Raw genomic sequence first — 17,203 nt, forward strand, 5'->3', positions numbered from 1 at the left:
ACAAAGTACTATGAAGGTTTGTATTCTAATGAATTCAGAAACCTGGAAGACATGGATAAATATTTAGAAAAACAATCTATCCCTAGATTATCTGAGACAGAGATCAAGAACCTCAACAAACCCATAGCGAAGGAAGAAATAGAGAGTGTCATCATCAAAAACCTACCAAGGAAAAAGGCCCCAGGGCCAGATGGCTACACAGCAGAATTTTACCAAACATTCAGGGAAGAGCTGACACCGATCCTCCACAAAGTATTCCATAACATAGAAAAGAACGGCAAGCTCCCAAACTCATTTTACGAAGCCAGCATCACTTTGATACCCAAACAGGGAAAAGACCCCACAGGTGTAGAGAATTATAGACCAATATCTCTAATGAACATAGATGCAAAAATCCTTAACAAAATATTGGCCAATAGAATACAAAGGAACATAAAACATATCATCCACCACGACCAGGTAGGAGTCATCCCAGGGATGCAGGGATGGTTTAACATCCGAAAATCCTTCAATATCATACAAAACATCAAAAAGAAAAAGGATAAAAACCATACGATAATATCCATAGATACAGAAAAAGCATTTGACAACATCCAGCACCCATTCCTAATCAAAACACTAATGAAGATAGGATTGGAAGGTAAGTTCCTCAAGCTCATACAAGCTATCTATGAAAGACCAACAGCCAACATCATAGTCAATGGAGAAAAGACAAGAACAATCCCACTGAAAAAAGGTACAAGACAAGGATGCCCCCTGTCCCCTCTTCTATTCAGTATCGTTTTGGAGGTTCTGGCTAACAACATAAGACAGCGGAAGGACATCAAAGGGATCTAGTTGGGAGAGGAGGAGGTGGAACTATCGCTATTTGCAGATGACGTGATCCTATACATTGAAGACCCCAAAAACTCCACAGTTGGAGTACTTACAGCGATAGAGGAATACGGAAGAGTAGCAGGATACAAGATCAATAAACAGAAGTCGGTAGGGTTTCTATACACATCGGACAGGGCCATGGAAGAGGCGATTAAGAGGGAAGTACCCTTCACAGTAGCCAAGAACAAACTGAAATACCTAGGAATATATTTAACAAAAAATATTAAAGACCTTTATAAGCATAATTATAAAACCCTATTACAGGAAACCAAAAGTGACCTTCACAAATGGATGACCCTCCCCTGCTCATGGTTACGTAGGCTGAACATAGTAAAGATGACAGTTCTTCCTAAAGCACTCTACAAGTTCAATGCTATACCAATCCAATTACCATCAACCTTCTTCAAAGAATTGAAAAAACTGACCACCAAGTTCATATGGAGAGGGAAGAAACCCAGAATTAGCAGAGAACTCCTCAAGAAGAAGGACACAATTGGAGGACTCGCCCTACCTGATTTCAATGCCTACTACACAGCTACAGTGGTCAAAACAGCATGGTACTGGCACAATGATAGACACCCAGACCAGTGGAAAAGAATAGAAAGCCCAGGAGTAAAATCATCAGCATATAGACAACTGATCTTCGACAAGGGTCCCAAAAACGTCAAGTGGGAAGCAGATGCCCTCTTTAATAAGTGGTGCTGGAAACAATGGATATCCACATGTAGAAAGTTGAAACAAGACGTCTACCTCACCCCATGCACAAGAATACACTCAAGGTGGATCACAGATCTAGAAGTCAAACCCCAAACCATCAGGACCATTAAGGAGGGAATCGGGACTAATCTCAGAGCACTGGCCCAGGGAGCACATAGGCTCACTGCAACAGGGAAGGGGACACACACAGGTGATCTGGAAATCGACAAATGGGATCTAATAAGAATAAAACACCTGTGCACCTCGAAAGACTTTGCCAAGAGGGTGACAAGGCAACCCACAGACTGGGAGAAGATTTTTAGTAATGACACGTCAGACAAAGGGCTTATTACTAAAATCTACACCATCGTGACCTGCAAAAAGAGGAAAACAGTTAACCCCCTAAGGAAGTGGGCAAAAGAAATGAGAAGAACTTTTACTAGAGAGGAGATCAATATGGCCAATAAATATATGAGAAAGTGCTCGAAGTCCCTTGCCATAAGAGAAATGCAAATCAAAACAACCATGAGATACCACCTAACACCCCTGAGGCTAGCCCAGATCAGTAAATCAGAGAGCAACAAGTGTTGGAGGGGCTGTGGTGAAGTAGGAACCCTCCTCCACTGCTGGTGGTCGTGCAGATTTTTACAGCCACTGTGGAAAGCAATCTGGCGATACCTAAAGAAAATGGAAATTGATCCACCTTATGACCCAGCCATCCCTCTACTGGGCATATACCCGGTTGAAGCAGCAAATAAAACACGACCAGTCATATGCGCTCCAATGTTTATTGTGGCACAATTCACAATAGCAAAGACTTGGAAACAGCCTAAGTTTCCATCGATAGACGAGTGGATTAGCAAACTTTGGCATATACACACAATGGAGTATTATGCAGCACTGAAAAGCACCGATGAGCACATGAAACACGTTATTTCATGGGAAGAGCTGGAAGGAATTATGTTAAGCGAGGTAAGCCAGACCCAAAGGGACAGGTACAACATGAGTCCCCTGAGGTAAGTACAATCACCATGACAGAAATAGAAGAATAAACATCCATCCCACAATAAACAGGGGGGAGAGCATAGATAGTTGGAGGGAGGGCAGGCCACACTTAGGGAGGTACATGAGAGCCCAGCATAAAGAAGGAGTAGGGGGGCAGGGAGAACCGGGAGGAGGAGAATCCGAATGGATGGTATGGGGGGGGCAGGGTACTAACCCACCCGGGGGAGAGTATCAGTTGTGTCCCCACAGATCTGGAACATGCATACGGACCCCACCACGACACACCAAACAAGGAGGGCAACGCAAAGTACAGAGGTCTACACAAAGAGGCTGGACGACAAGCTGGCCCAAACCAGAATTAGGCCGACCCCCACACTCGAAGGGAATATCACAGAAAACAAAAATAGATCGTCTGGAGTGGGAAAGGAACTGACCCACCACACCACAACCAGAAGGAAGCTGAAACAAAAGAAGGAGAAAGGACGTAGTGGAGTACACCTGGGTCCACCAAGCCCAAGGTCGATAGACCAGCTAGAAGGGCCCATCATACAGAGAGGACCATTCAGCTGGCCACACTACGAGATGCGACATCCTGCACCAACACATGGCCCTACATGGGACAGCACCTGAGACACAATGGGGGATGTGCGACTGAGCTGACCCCGCCACACTGAGGCAAACACTGGGGTCGTGCAATGGAGCAGTGGAGGAAGCAGAGCAAAGGGATCCCGAGGGAGTATAAAGGATGGTCTTCCGGGCCAGGACGTGGCGCCTCACAAGCTACACCTAGAAAACACTCCTAAAGGCCAATAAACTGACCTTGAACTACTAGCAATTTTTCTTTTAATATTTGCTATCTTTTTGTTTAGTCTTTTTAAAATTTGTTTTATTTTTTACCTTGTAAATTTTGTATGTTAGTGGCTTTTCTGCTTATCAGTGTATCGATGTTGCTTCTGTCAAAGTCATGTTCTTATGCACCACTTGGGCGCACTCAAAGTCATATGCATTTGTATGCACATATTACTATGTCAGCAGGTCCACCTAGACAAGATAGGCTGGACAAATAATGAGAGAAGAAAACAACAGGACCAACGGTCCTGGAGGGACATGAGAGTGTGGGAGGTAGGGGAAGGGAGGAGGTGTCGCCCAACACAGGGACAAGGGAACAGCGAGTGGTTCAAAACCAGAGAAGGGAGGGGAGGGGAGGACTGGTAGGGAGTGACCAAGAGCAAGGTAACTGAGAGGAATTACTGAAACCAGAATGAAGGCTAAACATGGTAATGGGTCAGGAGGAAAGCGAAAGGAAATAGAGGAAAGGAGTAGGAGGCAAAGTGCATACAGAGAAGCCTAAATACAGACATGTACATTTGTAAATATATTTATGATTATGGGGGCAATAGATTTATATGCATATATTTATAGGTTCAGTAGTAGGGTAGCAGATGGACATTGGGCCTCCTCATGCATAATCCCCCAATACAATAGCACCTCGCCCTGCTAAACAGTCATTGCAGGATACCCATTTCCCGACATGATCACTGAAGACAGACGTGTGTGTAAGCAAATGTGGTGAAGAAAGCTGATGGTGCCTGGCTATCAAAAAGATATAGCGTCTGGGGGCTTAAAGGCTTGAAGGCAAATAAGCGGCCATCTAGCTCAGAAGCAACAAAGCCCACAGAGAAGAAGCACACGGCCTAAGCGAATACAAGGTGTTGAATGGACCATGTAGCAGATACAAAGGAACAAAAACAATCATTGTGTGATCACCTTCCTCACATAATCGCTGAAGACGAAAGTGTGCATAAGCAAGTGTGGTGAAGAAGGCTGATAGTGCCCGGCTACTGAGAGATATAGCATCTGGGAACTTAAAGGCTTGAAAGCAAACAAGCGGCCATCTAGCCCAGAAGCAACCGAGCCCACACGGAAGCAGCACACCAACATAGGTGACCGTGAAGGACAGAGGAGACCAGGTCTCCAACAACAAAGGTGGGGTGGTGGTGAGAATCACATCACCATGAAAGAGGGGGAGTGCGTGATGGGGACCCAATGCCCATCTGTAGACAGCTGGACACCCCTTCCAGAGGGGTAGTGTGGAGGAGATGGGCCACTCAAGGTTCAGTGTAGCAACAATGAAACTCAAAACCTTCCTCTAGTTCCTGAACGCTTCCTCCCCTCCCAATCATCATGACCCCAATTCTACCTTGCCTTGCGGACCTGGTTATACCAGAGGATGTACAGCGGTGCAGTGGGGATCTGGAGGCACAGGGAATCTAAGACAGACGAACCCCTCAACACCAGTGGTGGGAGTGGCGACACCAGGAGGGAAGGGGGTGTAGAAAGGGAGAACCAATCTCGGAGATCTATGTGTAACCTCCTCTCTGGGAGATGGGCAATGGGGAGGCGGGTGAGGGGAGACGCCGGGGAGTGTAAGATAAGATATAATAATTATTTATAAACTATCAAGGGACCAGGGGTGGGATCGGGGAGGGAGGAGGGTGGGGGGGAAAAGGGAAACCGAGCCGAATCCAGGAACCCAAGTGGAAGGTGAATTATGAGAATGACGAGTGCAACGAATGTATAAGGGTGCTTTGCTCAGTTGACGTATGTACAGACTGTGATAAGAGCCTTATGAGCCCCAATAAAAAGATTTTTTTTTAAAAAAATAGAAAAACAAAACCCAAAACTGACTCATAGCCCCCTACAGGACAGGGTAGGACTGCACCGGTGGGTTTCACAGACTGCTAGTACAAAGCTGAATATTTCTCCCCCAGAGTGGCTGGTGTTTGGGCGCTGCTGACCCTGAGGTTAGCGGCCCCAGGGGTAACCACTGGGAGACTGCGATTGCTGTTTCTTTCATTTTGTCTTCCCACCCCGACTGCCCTCGCCGATCTGGAAAGATTTCCAAAGGTTTCTTGATCTCTATGGAAAGGAATAGTCAATTTCAAGCTATTACACGATCTAAGAATAATGTGAAATCATGAGCTTTAATCCCAAAAAAAAAAAAAAAAAGATGCCTTTAGAAATGTTCTGTTGAGTTCATCTATTTAATCATTTCTTCCATAGACTTTAGCTATTCTATGTTCAACTTCAAGTTTCGGAGTCTCTTCTGAAATATGCTTTGCTTTTTCATTCATCCCTTTACTTTAATAATCCTTTTCTTTCTTCATGTATTATGTTCTTGATGTCATCCCATATTTCATCTAGCCTCAGATGACTTATTAATGTGTTCAATGTGCCAAATCTATTTTGAGAAGGTCTCTAAAATCAGGAGAGATATATTCAAGGTCATACTTTGACTCTCATGAACTTGTTTTAATTTTTTATCACCGTCAATATGAACTGAATATGACCACTTTATATTCTGCTCCACAGTCTGGCTGAGGATACTGATACATCATCTATCCCCGTATATTTAGTTATTTTTATTCTTTTTTTTAAAAAAAATACATGTTTGTCATGAAGAAGTTGTAAGTCTTGCAAAAGTCCATAATGATTGAGTTAGTTTATTGTGTCAACCTGGCTGATAAACCTGAGGGTTTAATTGAAGCGCAGAGGGATAAATGGCTAAGTGAACCTCACCTTTCTAGTTCTCAGGTCTCTTGCTTTGTGAGGTTGCTCCAGGGTGGAGCTGAATTAGCAGTTCCCTGTTTCAGCTGGCAAGGCTGACTTCCTGCAAGACATCCACAAGGAGAAACTGCATGGACTAATCCCAATAATGCCACCCTGGGTGCTGGAGCAGCCGTTTGGAGACCCCTGCCAGCACTGAGATGCTTACATGTTCACGGATTCGGCTTTCCTCCTGTTCTCAGCATCATAGTGTGTGTTTTGTGACATGGAGGAGGACTTTGAGGATTGATGTTGGACATATGGGTCAATGGGTTAATTTTGGATTTGTGGGCTTGGGCAGCACTGGATTGGGATGTTTTCTTGATGTGCACTTATCCTTTATATAAAATCTCTCTTATACATGAGTTCCTGTGGATTTGTTTCTCTAAAGTACCCAGACTAATACAATGATATTTCTAGCTTTGTTTTAGTATCACCAAGATCAAACTTTCCAACTATTCAGTCCAACTTCCTCTTTGTTCCCTACAGTCCTATTCTAATCATCAGTAATTATTAATGCATATTTATTACATGTTTTTTCAATTAAAGAAAGAAGTTGGTAGAATACATCAAGTTCTTTAGCACTGGTTTTAGTGGCTGGTGAAAATTTGTATACTATTTGTGCTAAGTGGTCTTCCATTTAGGAATGTAGACGTTATTATGGCATAGACAGTGTTGCAGTTTATGATAGATCATGAAATATGTGTTTTAGTGATAAATTGCCCACAATGCCTCTTCAACATGTCATTCTCAGCATACTATGTAACATTTGTGTCCGATTTAAAATCGTCCAAATCAATCTATTCCAGCTCAATAATACCTACAATTTAAAAATAATTTCCAATATAACTACATTAATACTTTGTACACTCCATATTATGGTTATTATTGGATGTTTACAGCTGTTTCTTCTAATTTGTGTGGTGTGATTTACATCATCTTATGAAAGGCCCGAAAGTTTTCCTCCATTCATATCATTAAGGTCGACTGTGCTTTGAAGAGGCACTTCTTCCCCAGTTGTACTTTGAGTGCTCATCTTCTGGTGCTAAGTCTAAGAACAAGAACGTCCTATGGTTTTGCATAAGGTTTTCAGAGGTTAATTCCTCACAAGGGGAACGCAATACTTCACCGTGTGCTTTTAGTCTGTGAGCTCAGCTGAAACATGTTTACAATGACGGCCCATGGGAGTATTTGAAATGTCACCACCATAGCTTCACAGCAAAAGACAGAAAGACACCGTACAATAACTGAAAAAGTGAGGTCAATGTGTGTAGTCATTAATTATGTCATTTAAAAAAGTATTTACAGTGAGCAAATTTTTGTTCTTGCAAAACTCTACTGTGTGATCTCTGACAATGATTCTACCACCGAGGTCACGTGTTCCAACTAGTGATCCTTCCTCCTTGATTCCTCCTTTCACAATCTAATCACCAACAATTCAGGCTGCATCTTCAGGGCATGTTTAATTAGGTTTAGGTCTCAGAGTGATATAATTCTTCAATTTTTCATTCTTGACTTTAGTGGTTGGTGTGCAAATTTGAATGAAAGTCATATTAAATGCTGTTTGTAGGTATTTGGATATTATAATTATATTTCAGGAGATATATTGAAATAATTTTTATTTGTGTTTTTAAAATGTGACGATTCCTATTTAATCTGCCATTTCAGCACGGCAAATCAATCAGTGAGATAATCTTTTGAATCAAAATGGCCACTACCTGTCCATTTCAACTCACTGGTACTTGTCTATTGATCTTTATGTATTCCATTTCATGTTTTGATAACTTCCAATTTTCCAAATTTCTGAATGACTAAATTCCATATTCTTAATGCTAATGGATGTTTATGGTTGTTGTTTTTCTCATTTTGAGTCTTGTCACAACAAATGCAGGTCTTGAATAGCTTATTCCATCCATGTCATTGAGATGAACCCTTAATATCAGCTCCCCTTTCCCCCCTCCATCCATGTTACCACCTCCCTCATGGACCTTTCATAATTCATAAATTATTATTATTTTGTCATATCTTACAATGTCTGACATCACCATTCACTCACTTTTCTGTTGTCCATCCTCTAGGGATGAGCTTATACATAGATCCTTGTAATTGGCTCCCTCTTTCTACCCCACCTTCCCTCCACTCTCCAGGTACCACCACTCTCAACACTGGTCGAGAAGGGGTCATATGTCCTGTATTCCCTGTGTTTCTAGATCCTATCTGTACCAATGCACATCCTCTGGTCTAGCCATATTTGTGAGATAGAATGGGGATCACCATAGTGGGGGGAGGAAGCATTTAAGAAAAGAGGAAAGTTGTATGTTTCATCATTGCTACCCTGCACCCTGACTGGCTCATCTGTTCCCTGCAACCTTTCAGTAAGGGGGTGTCCAGTTGCCAACTAATGGGCATTGGGTCTCCACACTTCACTCACCCTCGTTTACAATGATATGATTTTTTTTTTCTTTGATGCCTGATACTTGATCCATTCAACACCTCATGGTGTTCTTCTTCCACGTGGCTTTGTTGCTTCTGGGGTTCCAGGGTCAGTTGGTAGCAGATTGTATGAATGAAGTAGGAGCTGGTTGATGGTTAGGTTGGAGATGTCTTTTATTTGTACCTGTAAAAAATTAAGAATAACATAAAGGGAGCTAAAAGTAATAACAGACAGATTATAATTAGGGGTCTGACCAAGGGCAAAATCCAAGCTGCAAGGGGGTTTTGAAACCACAAAGAAGAGCCATTGGTGCTTTCTATTTCATAGGCCATGATAAGGAGCACTTTAATATTTTGTTCAACTCTTCCTGCTTCTGCTTAATAAATAAAAGTCTATGAAACCCCATCTCTTATTCTGTGCTTTCAGCCAAGAGTTTCTGACATTAGCAGAGATATCCCTCATTTTATGCCTTCTTCTGAATCCAACTAGAGATTCTGGCATCTCTTGTGTATTCCATCTGATGAAGTTCACATGTATTGTCATCGTTTATATAGTTGAAGAAAGTTATTTATAATGGAGAAATGTTTAGTTTTCAAGATTCTATAGCCCATCGTCTAACTTCATTTCTCTCACCAGCGCTATTTTCTGACTATTGGTTCTTCATTTTTACATTTCCATTACCATAATTACTAATGCATCCTATTGCTTGGTTGATTAACATCAGGTTGAAGAAATTAATAACATTCTTCGGCTTCCTCGTCATGAGTTTTAGCAGTTTCTTGGTAAATTTAAATAATACTTGTATTACCTGTACTTCCTTGTAGATGCATCGATATTATACTATCACAAATATCATTGGATTTCAGACAGATCTTGAGTTGCTTCTTTTGATTGTCAATGAAATATCATTCCTCTTGAATTTGTCATTTTCTTCATAGAAAATCAAATGATTGTTTAACATAAAGTGACCAAGAGCAGTATATGTAAGCTCATAGAGGTATAGATTTTTATGGATTCTATTTCACTTTGGACAATGTGCAAATTTCCTGGATTCATACTTTATGCCTTCCATGTGACAATTATTCCGGGATGTTTGCAGTGGTTTCTTCTCCTTTTGAGGCTGCTCCACGAGCCATCGAAGGAACTAAACCCTTTATTTCATTCACATGATTGAAGGTCTGTTCTACCTTGAGGAGGTATCTGGTCTCAAGTTCTACGTGAGTGTCATCCACCCTGGGGACTCATCTTTTGGAGATGTAGCTGACAAAATCCCACTGTTCTACTCAAGCTTTTCCAGTGGTTAACCCCTCAGAACGAGCAGCCTCTTCCTTCTTCATCACTTGCTCTTAGTGTGGAAACTCTGATGAAACCTGCTCACCAAGGTCTACCTGCTGGGGTTTGAAATGATGTTGGCACACACTCTAGCTTCAGAGCAACTCATAAGCGACTACAGGATGACAAACTGGCAGGTGAATGATACATATAAGGCTTAGTACCCCAAAAATTACATAAATAATCGATGGGTTTGAAAATATCAGTTCACACACTGGTTTTGTGTTGAAATAGATTTCTATTTTAATGTTGACATAGCTTGGACATTAAAAGTGAAGATTTTAGGGTTACTCCTTAGATTAGAAGGGCCCAGATTCCAAGGAAATTAACTTTCTTCTCATTCTGTTTCATTAATACTAACGAGTCCACAGAGATTTGAGTGCCACGCACCAATTTGGCTAATTGTATGTTCTGGGCATGTAATTCTCACTGCCAGATAATTCTGAATAAACCATTTATGCCTTTCAGACTTTAGTGTGTTCATCACAATCCAGCAGTCTCCATCCCTGTGTCTCTTCTCTAGGCGTTCCATGCCTGAGCCTCTCTTCTTAGGAGACTTGAGAAAGTTGCCTCTCCCCCTTTGTTCACTGACCAGAAGAGAGATATCATGGCAGCACTTCATGGTCATTCCCAAGCAGACACCCTTCGAAATCCCATGAGTGCAATGAGAAACAGAGAGAGCGGGCACAGTGCATACTTAGAGAGGTTGCGGTGTGTGTTACCTCCTATCAGGACCAACGGCACACTAGGGATGGATCAATAGGAGGTCCTGAGTGCTAGGTTTCAGCTCAGAGACCTGAACAGTCTCTGCTGCTGCTTTTAATAAAAGTGGGAGGATGCTCATTGAGAGTTGGTGTATGTACTGCATCTGCTCTACTTCCCATGTGCAGTACCCAACCAACGCAAGAAATGGGTTCTTCTTACTTGACCCCTAAACACTTCAAAATGATCTGGATGGTCATGGCAATAGTAAGGATGATGGCAGTCATCACAATATCATAAATATTATATCACAACCACAAAATCATAAACAACATGGAGGCTGCCCAGGGCAAGTATCTGAGGTAAGTTTTCTACACAGCTTCTTCCTTTTAGCTGCACAAGTTCACCTCAGAAATAGCAGCATATTTGTTGCAATTTCACAGGTAAAGAGTACAGCCTTTTCCTGCAACTTGTACTCCATCATGTACTAAATCTGCAACTTGTACTAAATCATTAAAATTGAAATCAGAAGTCTGACTCAAGACCCAGATTGCTTGTCTACTTTCTCTCCTGCCACCAGACATTGCCATTTCACTCCCCTGGTCTATCCAGGTATAGACTACCTACTCCCTATGTTCTCGTGGTTTAATTACTGCAGACCACAGTGGACAGTAGTTGTGTTCCTTTTTGCATGAAGGATAAATGACCGAGCTTCCGGTGAGAACCAGGTAACAATCTGCTGCATGAAACTCAGAGCAGACCAGTTTCTCATTCTGGCCCCGAATTTTGTCTCATCTGCCTTTTCTTCCTTTATTCTTGAAATTGCTTCCATGTGGATCTCAAGAAAAACTCACCAATGGGTATCGGGTTGAGTCTGACTCACAGCTTCTCTACAGGACAGAGTAGAACTGCCACTGTGGGTTTCTGAGACTAAATGTGAACAGCAAACTTCATCTTTCTCCTTCCGATCAGTTGGTGTTTTAGACTGCTAAACTTGATGAACGTAGCCTAAATTGGATGAGTTCAATGGTATAATTTAGCTGTATCTTTGGTTAAATTTCTTGGATTTCCATTTTAAACATTTTAAAAATAAAAAATAGAGGGAAGTTGCTCTGTCCATGGACATCTATTTGTGAGTCCTGTCAGCCTCCTTTTGATTTGTGAGACACAGGGCAAATCCTTAACCTCTTTCAGTCATTTTAGATTATGCATAGCTAATGGAGAGATCTTTGTTGAAGGGTAATGGATATCATATATCAATTGAATATGTGAAGTATTCCCATAGTCCAGGTACAATACTTTTGCATATTTTTATTAATATAAATTAGATGACGCTTCATACCATACAGCTAAGTATCCTGTGATCTGAAGGTAAGCTTTGTCTAGATCCCTGTCAGACATTTTTTTTCATTCTTAAAGAAATAGTTATTGAAAGTTTCAAAGGAAACATTGAGTCTTATCGATTTCTGATTCCTCAGAGTCTCTTCCGTAATTGACACCACGAAGTCTACCATCAAAAAACGACCAATCGATGCTAAATATGGAATAGAATTTCCCTTGGTTCACAGGATTAGAATGAAGTTTGAATATCTTCTTTGCTGAGTACATTCATAAATTGAGCATTCACAACCACCCCCCTCACCAAAAACCTATATGCCCCATAGGATTGCAAAACCCCAAACCCAAACTCACTGTAATTGAGTGGGTTCCAATGCATAGAGACCCTTTAGGACAGGGAAGAACTGCCCCTGTGAGTGACTGAGACTGCAACTCCTTACAGAAGTAGAAAGCCCCATCTCTCTCTCATGGAGTGGCTAGTAGCTTCTAACTGCTGAACAGAGACAAGAGATATGAAATACTTTCTCTGTTGTTGTCACGTGTTAAATGGTTGTATGTGAACCAATTATTTTTAGTATCACGACCGTGTCTTCCTCGCATCTCATTCTGATGCTCCCCATTCCTTGAATATTTGGATCATAGAATTCTTCAATATTCCAACTCAAGCCTTGAAGTTTTCCAGCAGTTCTTTCAGTCTGAGATATACTGAGTGTGTTCTTCCATTCTGAGTTCAATTCCTTGCATATTTTATTTATAATGCTTTACTTTATCTTCTTGAGATGCCCTTTGACGATTTTCCTTCAGCTCTACAATTAAGAGCAGCTTTCAGAGTCTATTCTGACATTCATTTTGCTCTTTTCTTTCTTTCCTAACATTTTCTATTATTTTTTCTTTCCTGACCATTTAAAGGCTGTTTGCTTTCTTCACAGTGTTCTTGATGTCATCCTACAACTCTCCGTGATTCAGTCATCAGTGATCAATTTCTGTAATCTGTCCTTGACATTACATATTTAATGTGGCATTTTGACTCTTGTGAACTTGTTTTAATTTTCTTCAGCTTTGATCTGAGCTTTGATCTGAATTGTGCCATTGCTAGCTCCTGGTCTTGATATCCTGATAATACTCAAATTTTTCTTCATGGTTTCCCACATATGTTATCCATTTTTTGGTTCTTGTGTATTCCATTTGGCACAGTGCGCATGTATAGCTGTTGTTGAAAAAAGGGTATTTGAAATGAAGAAGTCATCTTGCAAAATTCTATCATTTGATCTCCTGCTTCATTTCTATCTTCAACGTGATATTTTCTCGCTAACAATCATTCGTCTTTATTTCTACATTTCACATGCAAAATGTACGGACAATTATTGTTTGTTCAATTTCAGACTGAAGTTGGTAAAACTCTGATTTCTTCATCATTGGCTTTCATGGTTGGCGGGTAATTTTGAATCATATTCTATTAAATATACTGCCTTGTTTGTTCCTAATGTCACTGTAATAATGACAGCATTTTACTTCAAGATAGATCTTGAAATCCCCTTTTTTATGAGAAGTATAACTCCATTCTTCTTGAACCTGTAGCCCCATTGTCAACAGTGAACTTGCAAACATCCAATTCAATATGACTAATACCAGTCCATTTCAGCTCACGAAATGCTTAGGATGTTAATATATATGCATTCCATTTTCATTTTTGATGACTTTCAATTTTCCTAGATTGATATGTCATACAACACAATTTGTTATTATTCATAGATGTTTTCAAGTGTTTGTTTTCATTTTGAATCATGTTCCATATGCCAGAATAAGCCCCTCCAGCTTTGTCATTAAGGTTCTGTGTATTTTGAGCAGACAACTCTTCTTCAATCTCAATTGCAGTCTCTTCCATCCTGAGGCTATCACTAGGCACTAGATCAGAAAATAGTCCACTGCTATTCATCAGATATTCAGTGGCTACATTTTCAGGAGTTGGCCACATTTTTCTACTTCCTAATCTGTGTTTCCTTTGGAAGCCACACTGGACCACTTCACCATGGGTGACGTTGATGGGATTTAGGACACTGGGGCATAGCTTTCAGCAGCAGAGCTACCAACAAGGAGCCCAGTGAAGACCGATGGATGAGCGGGGAGGACTTGTTATAGGACTTCCTTTACCAAATTCACAGCTTTCAATTATCCTCAAAATTTTAGATTTTTATAAAAATGAAACTTTAAAATAGAGTGGAACATCCAAGGGGAAACTAAATCTGATTACACGAAAAATGCATCTAGGTCCACACATGACTATCCACCTACACGTCCCTACTGTTCATTTGTGGTGTTGATCTTCACAAAACCTATAGTTTTGCAACACTATATTAATTAGAGCTATAAAACAGTTATAATAGAAAGTCCTCACAGATCTACTCATGCTCTTTTATATCTAGGATCTAGTCCAATGGGAGATTTTTGGTGAGATGATATCAGCAGGATGTGGAATGATAGGGTCATTAACGTTACCAGATGGGTCTTGGCTGAAAGTTGAAAATACGATAGGAAATGTTGACCTGTGAGTTTCATTGATTATGAAAATGCATTCTACTGTACAGATCATAACAAATTATAGATCTCATTTCTTATTCCCAAGAAGTGGGAAATGCAGAATTGTCCTGTGAGTACAGAAAGAAGCTGTGCCCATACCAAGAGGTAGTCACTGGAATGAACCAAGGAAGGATGTGTCTCAGGGTAGTATTTCTTAACCATACTGAGTGACAGTCAATTACTATGGTCTTTATACCCATGGTTCCTTATATGATGTATTTTGGTTCAGGACTTTCTATGCCCAACACTTTCATCTTTTTGGAGGGCATTGATATGCTGATGGACAGGAGTGGGATAAATACTCATTACCATATGGAATATGCAGAGGTAACAATCTTGATAGCGAAAAACAAAGAGAACTTGAGGGAGATCAGAGCACACATCCTTCCGAATGCATTACAGTTGGTTCTTCATCTCTTTCGGTCAAAATAATTTTTCACGGAGAAAAATTCCTTCTTGCATGTGCTTCCTTCATAAACGAGGCAGATATTTGACCCATTCTCTGCTCTGTTTTCTTGATATCCATTGCTAGTATCACATTCTGTAGCCCAGGGTCTCTAAAGTTGTTGTGAGAAACAGGTGACTAGAACAGAGCAAAGTGAAGAAACAGTTCAGGGAAATATACTGGTTGGGTTGTAGTAATACAGTCAAGAAATAATGCTGAGGTTAGTGGGACATTATTGCTACAGATTTTAACAGTTGTGAATTTGCATGCTTTATTGATCAGTGTCTTGCATTCAGCATGCAAACACAGTGCTGACATCCGGTTCAGTTATTTTCTTTTAACACCACTTTTTTCTATTCCCAAATGCTGTCTCAGCTACATGGAGACACAAAATCTAACAAGTGTCCCAGAATTCCTCCTCCTGGGCCTCCCTGGGGAGCCAGCACTGCAGCCCGTCCTCTTTGGGCTGTTCCTGTCCATGTACCTGATCACTGTGGCTGGAAACCTGCTCATCGTCCTGGCTGTCAGCTCTGATAAACACCTCCACACCCCCATGTACTTCTTCCTCTCTAACCTCTCCTTGGTGGACATCGGTTTCATCTCCACCACAGTCCCCAAAATGCTGGTGAACATCCAGACGCAGAACAAATCCATCACCTATGTGGGCTGCCTGACACAAGGATCTTTTTTCTATCTCCTTGGATATTGGGACAGTATGTTGCTCACCGTGATGGCTTACGACAGGTTCGTGGCTATATGCTCCCCGCTGCACTATGCAGTCGTCATGAACTCCCACCGCTGTGGCTTCCTAGTTTTGGTGTCTTTTTTCATCGGCCTTTTGGACTCCCAGCTGGAGTGTTTGTTGGTGTCACAGGTTACCTTCTGCACGACTGTGGAAATCCCTCATTTCTTCTGTGACCCTCCTCAACTAGTTAAGTTTGCCTGTTCAGACACTACCCTCACTACCATACTGTTAAATTGTGTCGTTGGCGTCATTGGTGGTGTTCCACTCTCAGGGATCCTTTTCTCGTATATGAGAATTATTTCTGCCATCCTGAGAGTCTCCTCTTCAAGTGCGAAGTATAAAGCCTTCTCCACCTGTGGCTCCCACCTATCGATCGTTTGCCTATTTTACGGAACAGGTATTGGAGTGTACCTCACTTCAGCTGTGTCTTCTTCCAGAAAGGCTGCAGTGGCCTCAGTGATGTACACCTTGGTCACCCCTATGCTGAACCCCTTCATCTACAGCCTGAGAAACCGAGATATCAAGAGTGCCTTGCAGAGGCTCCTTAATAGAACTATCAATTTTTCATTCCTGTACTAATTTGATGTGTGGATTATACAAAATAGCAAGATCTAATAACTGCAACCAGATATCTTGCCTCTTTGACTGCATAATTTTTGTACCTCTCATAGGTTTCAATAGTTATTTTTCCTGTTTGCACGTAACTTCCTTTGTCATATCTGTAATGACATAGTAGGATGTTCCCAGAAGCTTTCTTGGCTAGTGGGTCACACAAGGTCAGCAGTTAAGACCTACCACCTGCTCTACTGGAGAAAGGTGAGGATTTCTGTTCCATAAAGATGTACTACAGAAGAAACGACCCACTGAGATGGCTTTCTAAGAATTCTACCTTTACCTACAGGTTGCTATGAGCCAAATTAGACTGGATGGCAGTGTGTGTGTCTGTGTGTGTGTGTGTGTGTGTGTGTGTGTGTGTGTGTGTGTGTGTGTGTGTTCAGAAGTAATCTGGGCTTTGTCAGTCTGCCGGGTCAAGTCACATATTAGTTTTAGAATCTCAATTTGGCCTGCTAACTGCAAGGTCACCAGTTTGAATCCACCTGTTGCACCATGGGAGAAAGACAGGCCCTTCTCTTCCTGTAAAGAGTCACAGTCTCAGAAAGTCAAAGGGGCAGTTCTACCCTGTCCTTTAAGTTCACTATGAATCAACATGGACTCAAAGGTAGTAAGTTTATGTTTTTCTTTGAAAGCTTGTCATCTATGACCCAGACTTCATGGAAAAAATGCACAATATTTGACTATACTTACAATGTACATCCTTAACTTAATCCATATCTATTATGTAGACTGCCTTTGCATCTAACAGATCTGTGCATGCAGTTTACATGTCAGAATGCATGGCACTGCTCCCAAATTGTGACTTTACACTGCACTCATTTGGGAAGCTTGG

At 41.3% G+C, this 17,203-nt stretch overlaps 2 protein-coding genes across 2 annotated transcripts in view; both read left to right on the forward strand.

Moving 5' to 3' along the window:
• Positions 1-17,203, forward strand: part of LOC142442643 (vomeronasal type-2 receptor 116-like) — a 211,081-nt gene that overhangs the window by 94,373 nt on the left and 99,505 nt on the right. The window lies entirely within an intron of this gene.
• Positions 15,376-16,335, forward strand: LOC142428737 (olfactory receptor 7E24-like). The gene has a single exon (XM_075533550.1). The coding sequence runs from the start codon at positions 15,391-15,393 to the stop codon at positions 16,333-16,335; it is 945 nt and encodes a 314-aa protein (XP_075389665.1). The 5' UTR covers positions 15,376-15,390.

The sequence above is a fragment of the Tenrec ecaudatus genome, chromosome 1 (genome assembly GCF_050624435.1).
Source record: "Tenrec ecaudatus isolate mTenEca1 chromosome 1, mTenEca1.hap1, whole genome shotgun sequence".
NCBI lineage: Eukaryota > Metazoa > Chordata > Mammalia > Afrosoricida > Tenrecidae > Tenrec > Tenrec ecaudatus.

Coding starts and splice junctions, on each gene's coding strand:
- LOC142428737 (XM_075533550.1), top strand. CDS start 15,391: ATGGAGACACAAAATCTAACAAGTGTCCCAGAATTCCTCCTCCTGGGC.